This window comes from Myotis myotis, unplaced genomic scaffold, assembly GCF_014108235.1.
Source record: "Myotis myotis isolate mMyoMyo1 unplaced genomic scaffold, mMyoMyo1.p scaffold_m19_p_12, whole genome shotgun sequence".
NCBI classification, from domain to species: Eukaryota; Metazoa; Chordata; class Mammalia; order Chiroptera; family Vespertilionidae; genus Myotis; species Myotis myotis.
This window is the reverse complement of record NW_023416316.1, coordinates 26,642,579-26,659,973: the sequence shown is the minus strand read 5'-3', so window position 1 is coordinate 26,659,973 and position 17,395 is coordinate 26,642,579. Positions and strand designations below refer to the sequence as shown.

The window sequence follows — 17,395 nt, the reverse complement described above, 5'->3', positions numbered from 1 at the left end:
CTACAGGTCTAAAACAGAGATCCATAGAGGTTAAACGGCTTGCTCATGGTCACACAAGACCCACTGGCCAAACCAGGATCGTGGCCCAGCCTCCTGAGCTACAATTTCCCCAGAAAGTTGGCTTGTACCTTTAATTTGCCAGCTCTCTCATCCCCTAGCACAGTGATGGCGAACCTATGACACGGTGTCAGAGGTGACACGCGAACTCATTTTTTGGGTTGATTTTTCTTTGTTAAATGGCATTTAAATATATAAAATAAATATCAAAAATATAAGTCTTTGTTTTACTATGATTGCAAATATCAAAAAATTTCTATATGTGACACGGCACCAGAGTTTAGTTAGGGTTTTTCAAAATGCTGACACGCCGAGCTCAAAAGGTTCGCCATCACTGCCCTAGCAGATTCATCTGCCTTCTGTAAAACTGTCCCCTAAAACACAACTTACTTTTCCATAAGAAAACAATCAAACAATAACCCTGGTGTAAACTTAAAGGGATTCCAGAATTCTCTGAAACTGGGAGTCAAAACCCAAGCAATCAAAAAACCAGCCCCGAGTCACGGCAGCTCTTCCCAGGACCTCCCCTGAGGTAAATCGCTGCTTCTAAGGGCATTTCCATGCTATCAGCTCTTCCTCGTTAACGCAAATAGGATGTCAGGGTTTTACAGTAAAACCGAGACCAGGCAGAAGAGTGCTGTGAAAGAGCATTTCAGAGGGAAAAACGACTTGATTCCTTTTCTGAATCCGAGCTTCGCTGGATGTCTCTCTCAGCATGTACAGAGGAATTCTTGACTTCCCCTTGCAAAGGAGATTACCTCGCAGTTGAAATTTCTTTTGAGACAGAAAGACATTTTAGAAATGATTGGTAACTTTCAAACCTAACAGCAGTTTATAATTGGTAAAGGAAAGAGGTGATCCGCTCATGGGATGGGTAGGGAAAGTTACCCAGAATAATGGCTGGTTACATTTAAAGAGAGGTTGAAATTCTCAGCCTGGGGAAGTCTGGTGAGGGCCAGGTCAGTGAATATTCTAGAAACAGATGAGATAATTTGGGAGCAGTGATGTGGAAGTGGAAATTCTATTTTTCTCTGAGGAGAGTGACTCATGTACAAATTTGGACCGTAAGGCAAAACTCAACCTGTCCTCCCTCTTTTTGTAACTGCTGAAAAATTGTTATTAGTCACAAACATGTTTTTAGAAATAGTGAAGAAAAATACGCTTTTGCCGGAAGTCTAGAGAAGTACCTAAATCAAGGCACATGGCAATTGCTGCAGCCTCCAATTATCCTTTCAATTTTACAATAGAAAATCGTGTGTTAATATCAACACAATAACTTATTATTTAGACACAATGCTCTAAGGTTTACAGTGCTCTTCCTTGAATTATCTTGATCCTCTCACCAATCCAAAGAGGCCAGTAGGGGCTTATAGAAAGGAAACCCATGATCAGAAGACTAAGTGACTTGTCAAATTTCCTTCTGGAAGTTAGGGGCAGCCCCACCTTTTAAACCTGACTTTGCATCTAGAGTTCCTCCCACTAGAGAAAACTGCTGCTTTGCTTATAAAAATTTAAATAATAGTGATAGTAATAATAATCCCTTGCAACTGCAGAAAGCTTTACTGTTTGCCAGGAATTTTAACGTGCATTTTTTTCTTTCATTCACTCAGTCACTCAATAGTTACCCTCGTGGGGCAAGGATTACAGACACACGGACAACCCTGTGCTGGGGACTCAACATATGTTAGTTAAATGGAGCTGCAATATTCAGGCAGCAACTCTGAAAAGGCGGCAGGATGAAGCTCCCCCCACCCCCAGCACTTGTCCTGTCTGCATGGCTGGGGTGGCAGAGCTCAGGCTGGCCACCCATCCCACCTGGGCAGTGCCGACCATGGGAGGCTATGCTCTGGGCATGAGAAGTCTCGGTCTTCCTTTTGACTGACACATAAGCCAGACACTTAGGAGGCAAACCTGACACTCCCGCAAACCCCAACTGGCAGCTGTGTCAAGCGAGGACTCAGACTAAATACTGCCCTTTCATCTCAGGAAAACAGTCCCCCGGGCATTCCTTTAGCTTACACGCAACAGATGAGCAGTGCCAACAGCACACAGCGTCGTTCAGTGCAAGGAACATTAGTTTGGGAGCAAAGGGGTGTAGATGCTGGTCAGCGGCTCTGACCCTAACTTGCTGGGTGACCTGGGCCAGCTCACTTAGACTCTCGGGGCCTCAGTCATCCCATGTGTATATAAGGAGAGGATGTTTGCCCTGCCTGTCTCACGGGGCTGTTGTGAAGACAGAAATGCAGAATGGTTAAGAAAAAACACTTTGCAAAACGTAACAGCACGTGCAGTGGATTAAAACCCTTTGAGTGTTTATTACTATGTAGCATACCACCAATTCCCAGTGACCTGAGCCTGAGCCTCCCAGGCAGGCTCTAGTGAAAGAAGACAACAGCCAGGCTTTCGGAGTGGATTTAAAGGGGCCTCACATGCCATCAGGCTGTGCCTCTCAAGCCCCTCTGGAGCTGGAGCTCTGTGGACTGAATGCCCACACGCCTGGCAGACCGCCACCTTCCCGAGATGACGGGGGCCTCTGCCAGCCTTGCCATGCAGCCTCCGCAAACCACGGCCACCACACAGCGCACGCTCTTTACAATCTGTCGCCCGGTGTGCGCCCATCAAATTCTTTAGTGACCAAAAAATAAATAAATAAGTCAGTGGACGGAACAGCCCTTGTTCAGAAATTCCCAGTCACACTGTTTTAGGGCTGAACTTGTTTCTTAAAAGGCAGTTCTAATTAGAGTGACATTTTGTCCACTGTGGTTCTTAGTTATGAAAATAATGAGCTATGAAATTCCAATTTATTGTTGACAACTTAAACGGCCAGGCACCGGAGCGGCGCGTAACTTCCGAGTGCCACTCTACCTAGTGACAAATCTATTCTGGGTCGAGGAAGGCTGCCAGCTGAGCCTGGGAAGGTCCCTGTCCCCTTCAGTCTCAGGGGGGAGATCTGGAGCCCTCCCGGGCACCAGAACATGAGGACCCGGCATCAAGATGTCCCCTCGCAGAAGGGCTCAGCATCTTGCCCTGAGAAGATTTCAAATAGCAAGCAAAATGTCGGCTCAGCAAAGATGTCTCAGCAAAAAAACAAAGGAAGGGCCTTCTTTCTCTCTCTCTCTCTCTCCGTGCAATGAGGAGGCTTCCCAAGAAGATAGCTAAGATCCATTCGGCACTCGGAGTCTGATGCTGAGATAATCTAAAATATTTCCGGTCTTTCTCCTATTTTTGTCTTCGTTTCTCTTTCTGTTTCTCTCTTTTAAATTAATCATTCTCTTTTCGCTTGGTTTGGGGGTTTGTTTTGTTTTTTCTCTTTCTCTTTTCTCTGATCTCCTCTCCTCTATTTTCTTCTACTCTCACTCTCATCCTCTAGTCAGGAAAACCACCTTCCAATAAGAACACAGTGGTTGACGTCCTGCCTTCCTCCTTGAACTATGCCTGGTGCTCGTTTGCTATACTGAGTGCTAAGCAGGAGTGATGCCCACAGCCTCCGCGGCTGAGGTGACCCGAGATGGGCAGGCGAATGAGGAATAAACCCAGGGATCAAGGTCCCTAAAGGGGCTTCCTTCCAGACCTCTGGCCTAAAACTTCCTCTTGGTCTCCAGCAAGGACCCCCAAGGTTAGCAACTGTCCTTCCTCTTTCATGTGAAAGAATTTTTTAAATTCCAGCAGATGGAAGTGGAAAGGGCAAGCAAAAAGTCACAATGTCACTGACATCCTTCAACATATTTATTTCCTATCCAGGCATCTGTTCTCAAACCATCATGCAAGCTGCAGGACAAAGGTTGTTCTCTGGCCCGGGGAGAGAAATCCTGTGAGAGCACTGAACAGCTATCACTGGAGACTGCTCCTCGTTGCCAGGGCAAACCTCTAACTTCACGTGGCTGGCAACAAGCCTGCGGCTTTGGTTTGGGGAAACGGTGAGTTGCCCATGATCTGGGAATCCTATGCTCTCTTCCCAGCCTGGGTACTGGCTGGCTGGCTAGATCTGGGCCAGTCACTTGGCCTCTCTCGGTTTGTTTCCTCCTCTCGAAACTGCTTCCCTGGATGGTGCTGAGTCTCGCTCACCACAGAAAATCAACACGAAGGGAGCTAAAGGCTGCACCGCCCTCTGGGAGAATCAGCATTGTTAGTATTTTGCTTGCAGCAAATCGCTGGGTCAAGTGGCAACTTTCAAATGTCAGACTTGAGAGTTGGTGTCTGTTTGGGGGTTTTTTTGTTGTTTTTTTTTCCTCCTCTAATTTAATATATACTTAGGATGCCTGTCGCTATGAAAGAAACAAAACATAGAAGAAAAATACTGCAGCCCAACATGAGGTTGATGATAGTCCACAACTGAAAATGACAGATGACTTTGTTTTTGAAAAACTGTGTTTTTGAAAAACATTAAAATGAAAAACTGAACTCTGGTCATTTTGGTGATTTTAACTTGTGGATTTTCCACCCAGCCCTGCCCAGGTCCTGAGCTCACCTAAAATGCGCAGGGGAAGTTCCCAAGAACCTCTTACTCTTGGGTCGTTTGGAATAATTTACCAGGCTTTCAGAAAACAGGCCATCCCTCCTGACTGAGTCCTCCAACCCCCATGTCACAGGGGTTTTCCAGGACTAGTTTGAACTGAGTGGCCTCGAAAGGGCTTTGCAAACTATTGAAGTGCTGTGCGTGTGTGTGAAGTGCCACAGTGATTCTCACTGTGACCCTGCCACACTGGACAGCGGCTGGGTCATGTTTTAGGTGATTATTTTAAAAATCAAGGGAAACCTGGAGCTCCTGCCTTTACCTGCCAAGGATTTTGCTGACACAACCATGGCTGACCCGAAGCTGCCTGGAGATGTCGCAGGGCCTGACACCTTGATGAGCAAGTTCCACTATCCTTTGGCGGACTACATCCGGGAGTGGCCTTCCATTCACAAAAACTCCCCCAAGCTGATTCACTCCTCCATGTCCTGAAACAGATGAGAAACAGAAAGCGAGGGAATGGGTGGTTAGAACCAGTCACATAGAAGAAGGCCTGTCGGGAACATTCAGAGTGCCTCAGATCAGAAATGGCTGCGGGCTGGACATCTTGAGCCTGGAGTCTGATCATGCAGACTACATTAATACCTCAAATTGCTTTGTAAAAATAACCTTAGCCTTTGTCAATCTTCAGCCAGTCAATTGGGCTAATGAGGGCGAGCATCTCCATACTATGCTTCCTTTAGTTACTAGTATTTTCTGTGCAATTCTTTTTTTAACAATGGAATATGTGAAGACCTCAGTCAATACTAGGGACACACCTTATTACATACATGATACTGAGGTCTAAGAAAAAGCCTCGGGAGAAAATATATTTTAAAATACATCAAATTTAAAGACATTTTAAAAAATTAAACTCTTCCTTTTAACAAATATCTTCAAAAGTGAAAGGGACTACCCCAATAAAACTAGATTTTGGGGGTGGGAATTTTTTTTTTTAAATCAACAATCTGATTAAGGGTTACGTACTTTTTAAATTTTTTAAATAGTATCTGCATGGTGCTGAGACAAAACCCAACCACTGCCTTGATAAAAACACTTCCTTTAATTACATACCCAATAAAACCGAGGGGGAAATAAGCAAACAAAAAAGATGAGGCTGATGTGCAATTGACCACTGTACCCTCGCAGAGCACACAAAAGAAATGGTTTGGAGGATCACATTTATTTCACCCTATTGCACTAGGATTTGCTATGAAGAAGTTTCCCTAAAATTTTTTGGAGTGTTTTGCAATTGACAAGCAGTTATGGGTTGGTTCAGGGGAAATAAAGACGGCTTCTCAATCCAGGTTTTACAGAGGCTCTGGGACAAATTTTAAGTAGCGTCTGGGAAAGTATCTCCCCCACCCCATTAAGCTTCCTTACATCCAGGTCCACCTGGAGGGAAACAAGGATAGAAGGAACTGAAGCGCCAACCCAGTAAACACAGGGGGTAGCAACAATATTGACCTTGTAGTTATTAATCAGCCACTGACATCACTGAAGCCAAAAGCGAAGTCCAAGCATTTACCAATGCTGTTGGCAGCTCAGAGGCCAGGAGGGGGAATAAACTAAACTGAGATTTGCCCGGGACTGGGGTATACCAGGGAAGCCAGGGCATCTTGGAGGACACACACACACACACACACACACACACACACCCCAACTCTAAAACATAAAATAGCCACCTCATCTCAGCTCTCCACCCCGTCCCCAGAACTCAAATACTATTCAGTTTCATTAGCAATATCTGAAATGGACAGGGGAAAGGAATCCATAACATAACCTATTTTTTAAAATGCCAAACCAATTCACTGAAGTTTCTCAGGAGAGTCTGAATTGAATATTTGCCCAAATTTCCAACCTCAGGCTGATTTCAAGGGAAAATTTTATAGATAACAACAGTACTTAATTCTAGTTCTAAGCTGAATTTCCCTCTGATTTTCAGAATGAACTTTAGTTGGTTTTAATTGTTCTAAAACACTCCAGACACAAGAAAAGGAAAACCATCTCAAACAGGATATTGCAGTTAGGAATATGATTGCTTAGTTCATCTAAAATCGAAAGACTGTAGCCGCCCCTGGTCAAGGGTCTTATGAAAGCTTTGTTCTGGGGTTGGGAGCATCTAATAAAAAAAAAGGTTGTATGGATCTTTCAAGAACAGGCTGGATTTAAGAAGAAAGTAAATTCAGAATTGGTACAAGCTCATCTGAAAGGACAAAAAAAGGAAGCTAAAAGCCCTCAGCACACTTTTAAGATAACCTGTCACTCCAGGCATTGTTGCCCATCTACAATAGCCTGTTCCCTATACCACTGGCAATTTAAACTTTCTGCCCAAAACACAATGCCAACCTTCAGAGCAGTTCAAGAGCAGTTCTGTAAGACATTTGTGAGTTTTGGGGACCACTTGTATCATGGACACTCTAAGTGACAGCAAGCCCTATAATCCTGACCACAAATCTAGGTTACCAATACTTATCCAGAGTCTGATCCACATGTCTACAGCTGACACCAGACCCAGGGTAACCTGGGATCCCCCTGGAAAGGACCCCAAACTAACTTAGCTCTCTCTGCCTCTGTCATAGTCCTATCCAATAAAGCAGGGGTGGGAAATGTCCAGCCCCCAGGGCTGTATAAAGCCAGAGAAATCATTTGATTTGGTCCTGCTAAAGCTTTAGGGGTGAATTAATTAAATGTTTGCCCAAATACAGCAGGCTAATTTTTAAGTTGATAATTCTGTATGGCCCGCCAATGATGTTATAAATATCCAAATGGCCCTTGGCAGAATAAAAGGTTCCCCACCCCTGCTATAGAGCATTTCAAGGGTGGTAGGGAGGTGATTTACAACTGTGATCTGAGAAGGTAATGTCTCCCACTTACCCTGAGATTAGAAAGAAATAAAACTAGATGCCTGAGAGAGGGGAGGCATGATGGGGAAAGAAAAGAGGAGAAGTGAGGTATGGAGGGAAAGGGTGTAAAGAGTGGGAACAGACAGCAAGAAACGAGAGATTGGAAAGGAAGCCTCAAGTTAGGAAGGCAGAGGAGGAGAAAATGGAATGGATTAGCCAAAACAGGTGAAGAAAAGACAGGTGAGTATGATGCACAGGGGGAAGCAAGGAGATCAGAAGAAAAAATGGAGGACAGATTCCCCAGTAAAGGGCAGAGGACTTCTGTGGAGGGGTGGGGGGCTTTGTTTTCTGGAACCCTAGGTCCAGCCCTGCATCTCCTGGTAGAACACAGGTCCAGCCTCTACCTCCTGTGGACTCTAGCTGGGTGAGAGTTCACCCCATAGAGGGTGCTGGAGGCAGACACAGACTCAGCTACCCTTTTCAGGGCCAAGTAGAGAGACTGACACAAAGATAGATGGAAACAACTCAAGGCAAAGACCAGGAAACAGACACAGATACAAGGGAAACAGCCCTGCCCCCACAGGACTGACAGAAAAGGGTTGGGGGGGGGGGGCGGGGTGCTGGGGGTAGAAGAATGGTTGAATTACAGATGCCCCTGGGGCCTTTGTGGCTCTGGTCTGGAAGGGCCAGCCCCCACAGATGCTCCTCAGGCTCAGATAAGAACATGCTGCCCACAGGGGCCCTGTCCACATCCTAGACTGGGCATAGGGTCTTAGAGAGAGGGTCTCTGCTGATTCAGTCGCAGACTTAACTCCAGGACTTAGAGACATTGAAATTTCTCTTAGTGGTCCCTGAGAGAATGAATGAAGGGACACACAAACATGCCAACAGGAACACAGGGAAGAGCGGGGATGAAATTTCATTAATGGACTATTAAATGACAGACAGATGCTGACACACACCGACAGTCAGGCCATAGATACAGAAATAGTTAAACCAGACACAGCACCTTGCACATGTGTGTACCCACCCAGACATTCCACTCTCCTCTTTCTGGAAACTAAGCCCCTCACCCTCCTCTTCTGTAAATCCTTGAAGACCCAAGAACCAGCTCCAGGTTTACCCGTGTGAACTTCCTATCAGTGCTTTTATCTCTCTGGCCTCAATATCATACTCCATAAAATGGGTGTAACTAAAGGTTTAGACAAATCTCAAGTAAAAGTGCTTTAAAACTGGTAAGCATACCTGAGGGAGGGAAACATCTGGGAAGGGTTGTGCTGATCAAAGTGATGAGCCTGGAATAGGGGGTGGGGGCAGGGGAACTCTGAAGCCCATTTCCAGGCAGTGCCTGCCCCTGCCCCATGGGCACACCATCTCTCCCACACAAAGCTGTCCTGTTCTGATGGAGGGGAGAAACAGGGTAGGAGCATGAAACTGACCAGGGCCAAGAAGGGAGATGAGGAGATGAGACTTGGTCTGAGCCCCTATTACCCCAGGGACCTCTAAGGGATCTACTGCATACCCCACTCCCCACCTCCAATCACCAACAAACTGAGGCCCTGGAGGGCACATTGTGCAAGCAGAGAGCTTTGGCCGTCAGAACCAAGCAGGCCCTGGAAGCTAGGCTGGCTGGGGCCCAGCCCCCACCGTGCTGCCAGGGAGTTGAAGATGGGAGGAGGGAGCATTCTCCAGGGGGCACATGAAGGCCAGGACAAGGAGGGACAGATATACAGCATGAGCGGTTGGCTAACAGCATCTGGAAGTAGCTGCCTTCTCCACCCTCAAGATCACCGGGGTCTGACGCTCTCTCTCCAAGGGCTTGTGCAAATTCTCTGGGGCGCCCCTCTGTGCAGAAGGAGGCAGTGAGGGTCTGTTGATCTCCCCCCATCTCCCCCGACTCCGTCCCCCGCAAGGAGAGAAGTCCAGGGGTCAGCCCTCCCCATTTTGTCCCCCAATCTCTCCTTGGCTAAGAGCTTGCTTAGCAGAGTATTGACCCCAACTCGTTTGTTTCCTGGCTCGCTCTGTGAGATCAGCGCCTCTCCGGAGCCCAGTTCAAGTGTGCGCAGGAGAGGGCTGCGGGGGGCGCTGGGGTCGCCACGGACTGGAAACTGTTTTGGCACAGGCCCGGGAGGATGAGGAATCGTTTGGGCTGGGACCGGAGAAAGCGGCTTCACTGCGCAAACCTCCGCGCGGCTCTGGTGGATTACCTCCGACTGGGGAAATTGACACAAAGAGAAACACCTGCGGGCAGTCAGCCCCTATCGTACGGATCAGCATTTCTCTGCCTGCCAGGCCGCTCTGACCTCCGGGTGGAAAAGGACCAATTCGCCCAGGGAAGCTCGCCTTCTCTCCAGCCGGGTCTCTGCTGCCTTTGTTAAACAGGGGGCCCAGGGCTGGTAAGCAGGATTTGGGGCTGTCTGCGGAGAAGCTGGCATGCGGAGGGCTCCCAGCCAGGGAGCAACCCTATGACCTGCGGCCCCGCGGGGACCCCATCTGGGCCCCGGCTGGATGCCGCCCAAGCCTGGCGCCTTGCTCCGGCCCAGCTCTGCAGCGCGCAGAGGGGAAACGCGATTCGTTCCACTTGGTATTTCCTTGAAATCTCCGAGTCTAATCCGGCGCTAACTCGCCGTGAGAGAAGCGCATCGCACAGGAGGCTGTGCTAAAGGGCGAACTGGCAGATCCGGGCGGGTCAAGCAACCGGCCACCCGCCTCGCCCGCGCCCAAAATGACCCTTCCCGTCTCCTACACACTCGGCGTGGTTAGCAAGCGGGGCGCCTGGATGGTGACTAATTGGCTGCTGCTTCATTTTTATTTATGTTTTTAGGGGAGAAGTCATCATAAGGCAAGCGTCCTGCAGAGGAGGACTGGAGGGTGTCTTTAAAGGTCTGTGTATGAACTGGCGGCTTCTAAGCAGACGCTCAGCTCAGGCACCTCTACTTGGTGGATTTTTCAAATCCCACTCAACTCCAGAACGCCTTTGGAGCTCTGGACCTGATGTCCCCGCTCATCTCTCCACCTCTCCCTTCACGCCTAGCAGCACACAGACACTGGTGGGGGCCCCCACTCCCCCTGCAAGCCCTGTTTGGATCAGCCCCACCGTGGAAAAAGGCGCGATCCGGGTTTGGGTGTGGGGCGCTGACTAGGACTCGGACTGACCTTTCGCTACAACTTCGTCCCCTCCAGCTAGTCCAGCCGGAGCCTTCTCCAGGTCCCCGCCAGGATGCTCCCAGCACTCTGAGACGTCGCTGCCAGGGCCCCCGAAAGGCCGCCGAAAAGGCTGCTGCTGCTCGCTGCCTACGTTAGGCGTTGGTGGAGGCGGGACTCCCGGTGCCAGGTGCTCCGGGCCCAGGCGACCAGGCACTTTGTTCCACATCCCCTGCCTGGAAAGCCCTGCACTTGACAAACTTGACTGCGCGGCTACAGAAGTCCTGGGTCCTCCCGGCCTCAGCACCTGCCCCGTAGTCCGGCACCCCCAACCCCGCCCCGGGCCGGAGAGTGAGAGAAGCGATCTCGCCGCCTACTTACTATGCATGGATGCAAACGGGTCGTGCTTACAGTGTATTTCCATCGGGGCGCTCCAGACTGCAGGCCGGCCCACGCCGCCGCCTCCCGGCGCCAAGGGGCTGCCCAAAGCGGCTAAGGAGCCGCGCCGCCGGGCCAGACACTGTGCGAGCTGCGCTCAGAAAGCACTGCTGGGGCCTCGGGCCTCTCTCGGAGCCGCCCGGCCGGAGGTGGGAGATCGCCGAGAGCTGCTCCTAGAGGCGGGAAACCGCGCTAGTGCACTCCGGCTGCAAGTGGGGCGCCCAACTCCTGGTGGCTTCCCTCCCGGGCTGGCTCAGGCGGCGGCTCCGGTCCCGGCTCGGGGTAGTTGCTGCCAAGGCGCCCGCAGCCTCGGGGGCATGGCGTAGGGACCCGCCTCCGGGACGGCTGGCGCCCCTGGCCTCTGGTAGGAGCGGCTTCGAGGAGGCCTGCGGGACGCGCGGCACTTGGTTTTACTCAAGGGGCAGCGAAGCCCGTGGGCGGCCAGGCTGTTTCCGCGGCCTCGCTGCCTCTGGAGTGTCTCCTCGGCCCCTCGGGATTCACTGGATTCTTCTCTCTGCTTCTCTAGGTCTCCGGGGCTCCTATTTGCCGCCTCCGCCTCTCTCTGCCTGGCTCGCCGATGTCTCCCACGAAGTTGCAAAGAACTTCCTCTCTGGCGGTGCTGGGGCCCAGTGGGGTTCGCAGACGTTTCCGCTACTGACGTTGGGGATGAGACTCCGGAGTCCCGGCGAGCTTGCAGCCCTCATACCCTGGGACCCGCTGCCTTCAAAGTTCCCGCGGCTCCCGCTTTCCCCCCATCTCTGGGACCAGGAAAAGGGACAACAGCGACAGTCTCCTCCTCGCCTCACGCCCAACTCTTGAAGCCCCGCCGCCCTCTCTCGGAGGTCTCGTTCTACTGTCTTGCAGTTGCCTCTTCCGGGACGGCCGCCACGCCTGCCCCAGGCGTGGAGCGAGGGACAGAGGAGAGAGCGGAAGGTCCCCTCCGCCACGGCCTCCGGGACTACTGGTGCTGAGATGGAGCCAATGTCGGTTTTGCCCGCGCTGCCGCCGCCGCCGCCGCCGCCGGCGCTAGCCCTCGCCCGCTCGGCGCGCACAGTGCGCCACCGCGCCGCCCCGGAGCCGCTTTCAGGACCCGCTGCGTGTGGACAGCGCCGCCCGGGGCTCAGCCTCCCTCCGGGCGGGGGCGGGGCGGGCGCTAACATGCCAATCACGCTTCACCAAGCCAATCAGAGAGGTGGCAGCCGGCTCTGGCCCGAGACACCGCTCCATTGGCTGAGCAACCGGGAGGCTCCGCCTAATTAGCGGATACTTGGGCAATGGGAGAGAATGGGAGGCGGGGCCAAGGCAGCGGCGCCACGTTCATTGACAAACGCGCGGCGCGAAGGCCTAGTGAAGCCGGGATGGAGGGAGGGGGAGGGGATCCACCTAGTGCCTGGAGAGTCCCGCGGCACATTCTCAGGGAGCCTGCCCTCCAAGCTGCGGCGTTGGGACCCTGAGATACCCTGAAGGCCTGGAGGCAGCCAAGGCAGGGGTGGGTAAATAGTCTCCAGAAAACACACACACACACACACACACACACACACACACACACAGCGGATGTTGGAGAAAGAAGAGTACAATAGAGAACCGGCTTTCAATCTAAGCACCAACGGACTCGCGTGTGCACATCTGCCCCGTTCTCAGTTTCTTCATCTGTAAAATGGGCAGAGTTGGCTTACGTAGTCTTTAATGAAGCTCCTGCCAGTGGAAACATTTCATAGCTGTATCAAGTGCCTGCTAAGCCGCTACCTCCTCGTCCACCCCTCTCCCTCTTTTTACCCCCAGGTGCTCCCAAATCTGAGATAACTGAAAGGCAAAGACATTGAGGTGAAACATTTTTTCACATTCCTTTAAAGTTGGTAATCAGGGTGCTCCTGTAGGAAGAGGCTATCTGCGGCTTTGGATCGGGTTGCCCAAGCACCAAGCCCTGAGCACCTCCTTCCAGCTCCTGGCCAGGAGCTGCCAGATGCTTTGGAGGCTAGTTATTCAAGCAGTTGGAGCCTTCTGTCCACAGGGGTAATTCCACATCTGGTGCAGGGAACTGAATGAACCCAGGCCCGTCCAGTGCTAATGAGGGTCCCTGAAGCCAGCGGGTGGGTGGGTGCATTCTATCTGCAAGGGCCCTGCCAAGCCACGCTAGGCATGCTACCTTGCTGCAGCTTTCAGCTGTTGATAAAAACCTGACCTCCCCTCTCCAGGGGAATTTATAACAAAACCTTCCTGGTTCAGAAAGGCAGGGTCTTTGACCAAGGAGTCTCAATTTCTCAAGGGGGTGTGAGAACCTGAGGCCACAATCAAAGGAACTGGTCTTTGAAAAGGAAGCATGAGGCAGGCTGTCGATATCCAGGAGGGAATAGCTCTGTGAGCGCTTACCTATGCCAGGGTCCTGGCAGAGACACTGAAGATTCTCCTGGGCCAGCAGCTCATGGGAGTGGTCCCAAGTCCCACCATTGTGCATTCAAAAGCACTGATCCTCTAACATTAAACATAAATCCAACAAAACAAGGGCTCTGGGATGCCCACTCCAGACCTGGACTTGTAAGGAGGGCAGAGCACATGTTGACTCTGAGAAGACGCCCAGTCTCCCCTCTCTCTACCTCTGCCCCTTTTCTCACACCCCTATACTGGATCAGTCCTCTAGCCCACCTTCTGTTCCTGTCCCAGACCGAGCTGCCCCAGGAACAGCAGTTAAGTTTCCTGCGCTGACCGTCCCCACCCGCTCCAGGCACAGCTGCAGGAAACAGTCTCAGGCGAGCCTCTTGGGGATCAGGAGGCTTCGCGTGCACGGAGGTGGGGTGGTGGCATTATCTCTTCTTTGTCTGGAACCCTGCCTGTCTGGATCTTCACCCCACCCCCACCCATCACCCCTCACCCCCACCCCCCTTCGCCTTGGAGCAGGAAGATCGTAACAGCGCTGAGATACCAGAATGAGTTAAGGATCCCTCTTTCGCTCCACCAGTGGCACGCAGACTGAAAGTGACTAGATTTCGCGGGGGGGGGGGGGGGGTGGGGGGGCGGGGGGGGGCGGGGGGGCGGGGGGAGCGGCTCTGTGTTCCCACAAGGGGGCAGGGGACAGGGGTGGAGTGAGGATGCCTTGAGGGGGCAGCAAGTGACATCTCCACCTCCAGCCCCTCTCATTGAGTTCAGGCCTGGACACCAAGATTTTAAAGTATTTGAGCTAATAGGGAGGGCCCTGAGGCTAAACTGTCCCCATTTTGCAGATGGGAACCTGAGGCTGAGGCAGGATGCGACTTGCCCAAGGTCACACAGGGAGTCCGGGCTAGAGGAAAGACTGTGGGCCGGAACCTTTTCTCAGGAGGGTCTCTCCAGAGCCACTCTCAGGACGGCAGGATGGCAGGGTGGCGGGCGTTTGGGAGTGGGCATGGGGTTACGATACCAAATCAAAGCACCCAGCGAGGACGTACCCGCGCAAATGGCTTTCCTTCCCATATGTGGGAGGCTTGGCCAGAGCCCGGGGAGCGCTGCCGCGGTGGGACTGGACGCCAGACGTTACCGGAACAGAAACAGCTCCGATTCCCATTCCATACAGAAGGGCAGGGTCTGGCTGCCTAACCTCTTTGGCCAGAGCAACCCCCATCGCACTGTGCGCTGCGGTCAGAGGAAGCCTCCCTCTGGGTCGGAGTTAATTCACCGCCTCCGGGGTGGACCGGCCTCCGGGGACTTCTAACGCCAAGAGGCACCACCAGACCTGGTATCCTGGCCACCTTGCCCAACCTTACACCACCGAACGGCGGCTCGGAGCGACCCCATGGCCAAGCCCAGCTCCTGCGACTCGGTCCAGCCTCCGGAAGCTCGTGAGCCCACGAGTCTGGGTCCAGGAGAGAGGGGAGCAAGGAACTAGTCCCGACGCCGCCACCCTGAAAGTGGTCGGGCCTCGCTCTGCGCAACAGTCGCGTGGTTTCATCCACCCGCGCCCCCCCCTCCCAGCCCAGCAGGACTTCGGGCCGGGGCCCTGTGCTAACTAAGCGCTGGAGGCAGGAGACCGGGAAGGAAACCTTCTGGGAAGAAACCCAATTTATGTAAATGGCATTGCCGTTGAAAGTTTTGCTACGGAAAGAAAGCCCGTTGAGAAGGATGTTTGAGAAGCCAAAACACCCTCAGAGAGACACCCACCTCAGTCCTGGCCACAAAACCTGCTGCACTCGAGCACACTGCCTCCCGCCTCCTCTCTCTCTCTCTCTCTCTCTCTCTCTCTCTCTCTCTCTCTCTCTCTCTCTCTCGGTGTCGGCGGTTTGGGGCTGCTATAGCTCTGTGGGCCCGAGACAACTCCCGCAGCCCAAGTCCAGCCCATTTCCCTGCTCTTGCTTCAGGCAAAGCGAGGCCCAGTTCAGTTAAGGCAGAGGTGACACAGCCATCGCTGTCCTAACTTGGTGGGTCCTCTCTAATCCTCATTTCAAAAATATCAAGGAGAGACAACAACCGACGCCAGGGGTCAGAGCTGATTCCTGCTCCTGGATCAGGGGTCTGCTCTGCCCAGCCCAGGTCCATCTGTAAGAATCATCCAAGTGAGTGACAAAAGGGAAGAGTTTAACCAGGTTTCTCAAGAACCATGTCCATGGTCTGTCAGGATCTGTTTTCGTTACCAGTGCACACCGGAAAGCCAGGTGCTACCGGGCGCCTCTGGGACTACCTTTCTCTGTCTAAAGACTTTAGGCGGTGGGGCCCTTCTCCTAGGGCTCAGTCTCCCCATGTATCTAATAGGGAGAAGAGCCCCTGAGATGAGGCCTCTCAAGGTTCTTGAAGATGGAGATCCAGGGTTAGAGAATATTGTCCTCATTCATTCACAGGCTCATTCTAGAGCTGGAGGGCTTGATGCCATTGCCTATCCTGGTCTCCCTGGCCTTGGGGAGCCTTAACTCACACAGCAGCTGGCTTGCCCAATTGTAGTTTTTCTCCAAGGATGCCCATGGTGGCAGCAAGGGGTAGGGGGTGTTCTCCCAGCAGGAATGAGGGGTCAGAGAAGTCCTCCACAGGTCCCTGCCCCTCTCTGGACCTCAGTTTTTCCTTTTTGGTACCACAAGGAAAAAACTAGATATGTAAGTGGCTCCCTGCTCAGGGTTGGCCTCAGCAGATCTTGGGCTTAAAGCTAGAAGGGCATAGAGTCCTTCCCCCTTGAATAAATGGGGAAACTGAGATCAAGAGACAGAAGGGAATACAGTTCTGAAGAAAGGCAAGGGAAGGTCAAGAGGCCCATAAAAGGCCTCAAATTTAGGAGAGGGAGGAAGTCCACGTACAAACCCCAAAACAAGACCTGGATGCCCCCAGCCTGTCCAGCTTCTTGGCTCTCCTCTTCCCTAGTGGAGCCCGGGCTGGGGCAGACAAGCAGAAGTGCAGTGTCACCTGAGATGTTCCCAGCGACCTAGGAAGGGCGCCCTTACTCCAACCCGTCAATGAAGAGGGGGCGTGGCTCTTCAGAACTTTACACTCTGTCCAGCCTAACTGCCCCTCCCCAACCCCACCCAGACCCATCTCCATGAGGAATGAAATGCTTTATTGATTAAACGATTATTCAGGCAATTGAACTAATCAAAGAGCCCATCGACCGCCATGAATTACATTCTTTGTAGACCTTGGTCTGTCGGGAAAGGCAACAGGGGCCAGCCCCTGAACACTCACCCATTCCCAACACAAACACAAACCCTAGTCCCAGCACAGGCACCTCTGGGAGTCCCACCTACTCAGGGACCCACTGGGGAAAAGAGGGAAGAGTGAGGATTGAGCAGAGGGGGTTCCCCTTCCTGCACTCTCAACCTGGGGGATCCTCTTCAATTCTGCCTCTTTGATTTCTGCCCTAACGTCTCTTCAGTCACAATTTTGGAAACACAGCTAAGCCCTGGGAATTGTCCTAGGTTTGGGCTATAAGTTCACCTCTCTCCGTCTGCTTTCTGACCTCTATTTAGGGCTGAGGAACAGATGGGAGCTCACAGATCCACAGGAATGGGGAAAAGGGAGTTCTTGCCTGGGCCAGGAGTGTGTTTGGGTGTGGGTTAGCACACTTGGCCTAAAGAGTAAAAGGCTCCTATACCCAGCTTTCACCTCAGGGCAAACAGAGGCTTCCCGCTGCCTGCCACCTCCTCTCAGATGTAAACCCATCTTGCTACTCACTGCCTGGCCCTGTGGGAGGCACACCTGGTTCTGTGTCAGAAAGGCCTGTCCGCATACCAGCACCAGAACTGGATGCCGTACTTCTGCTCCCCTCCCTTGGAGGGGCACCCACAGATGAAACCTGAGCACACCACACACACACACACACACACACACACACACACACACACACACACGTCAGAGGCTTGTCTAAGTGAAGGCGAAGGCAGGCCGGGGGTCCCCAGAAATGTCTCAACTAGCATATAGGCTTGCCTGCTCGCTCACCTGCCAATGCTGTGCCTGCTGCTGGAGACCC

The 17,395-nt window shown here is 52.2% G+C and overlaps 1 protein-coding gene across 1 annotated transcript in view; it reads right to left on the bottom strand.

The window, feature by feature from the left end:
- Positions 1-17,395, bottom strand: part of PAX5 (paired box 5) — a 157,357-nt gene that overhangs the window by 139,036 nt on the left and 926 nt on the right. Inside the window, exon 2 of the mRNA XM_036330365.1 lies at positions 4,833-4,998. Coding sequence (XP_036186258.1) covers positions 4,833-4,998 — 166 coding nt within the window. The remainder of the gene's footprint in view (positions 1-4,832; positions 4,999-17,395) is intronic.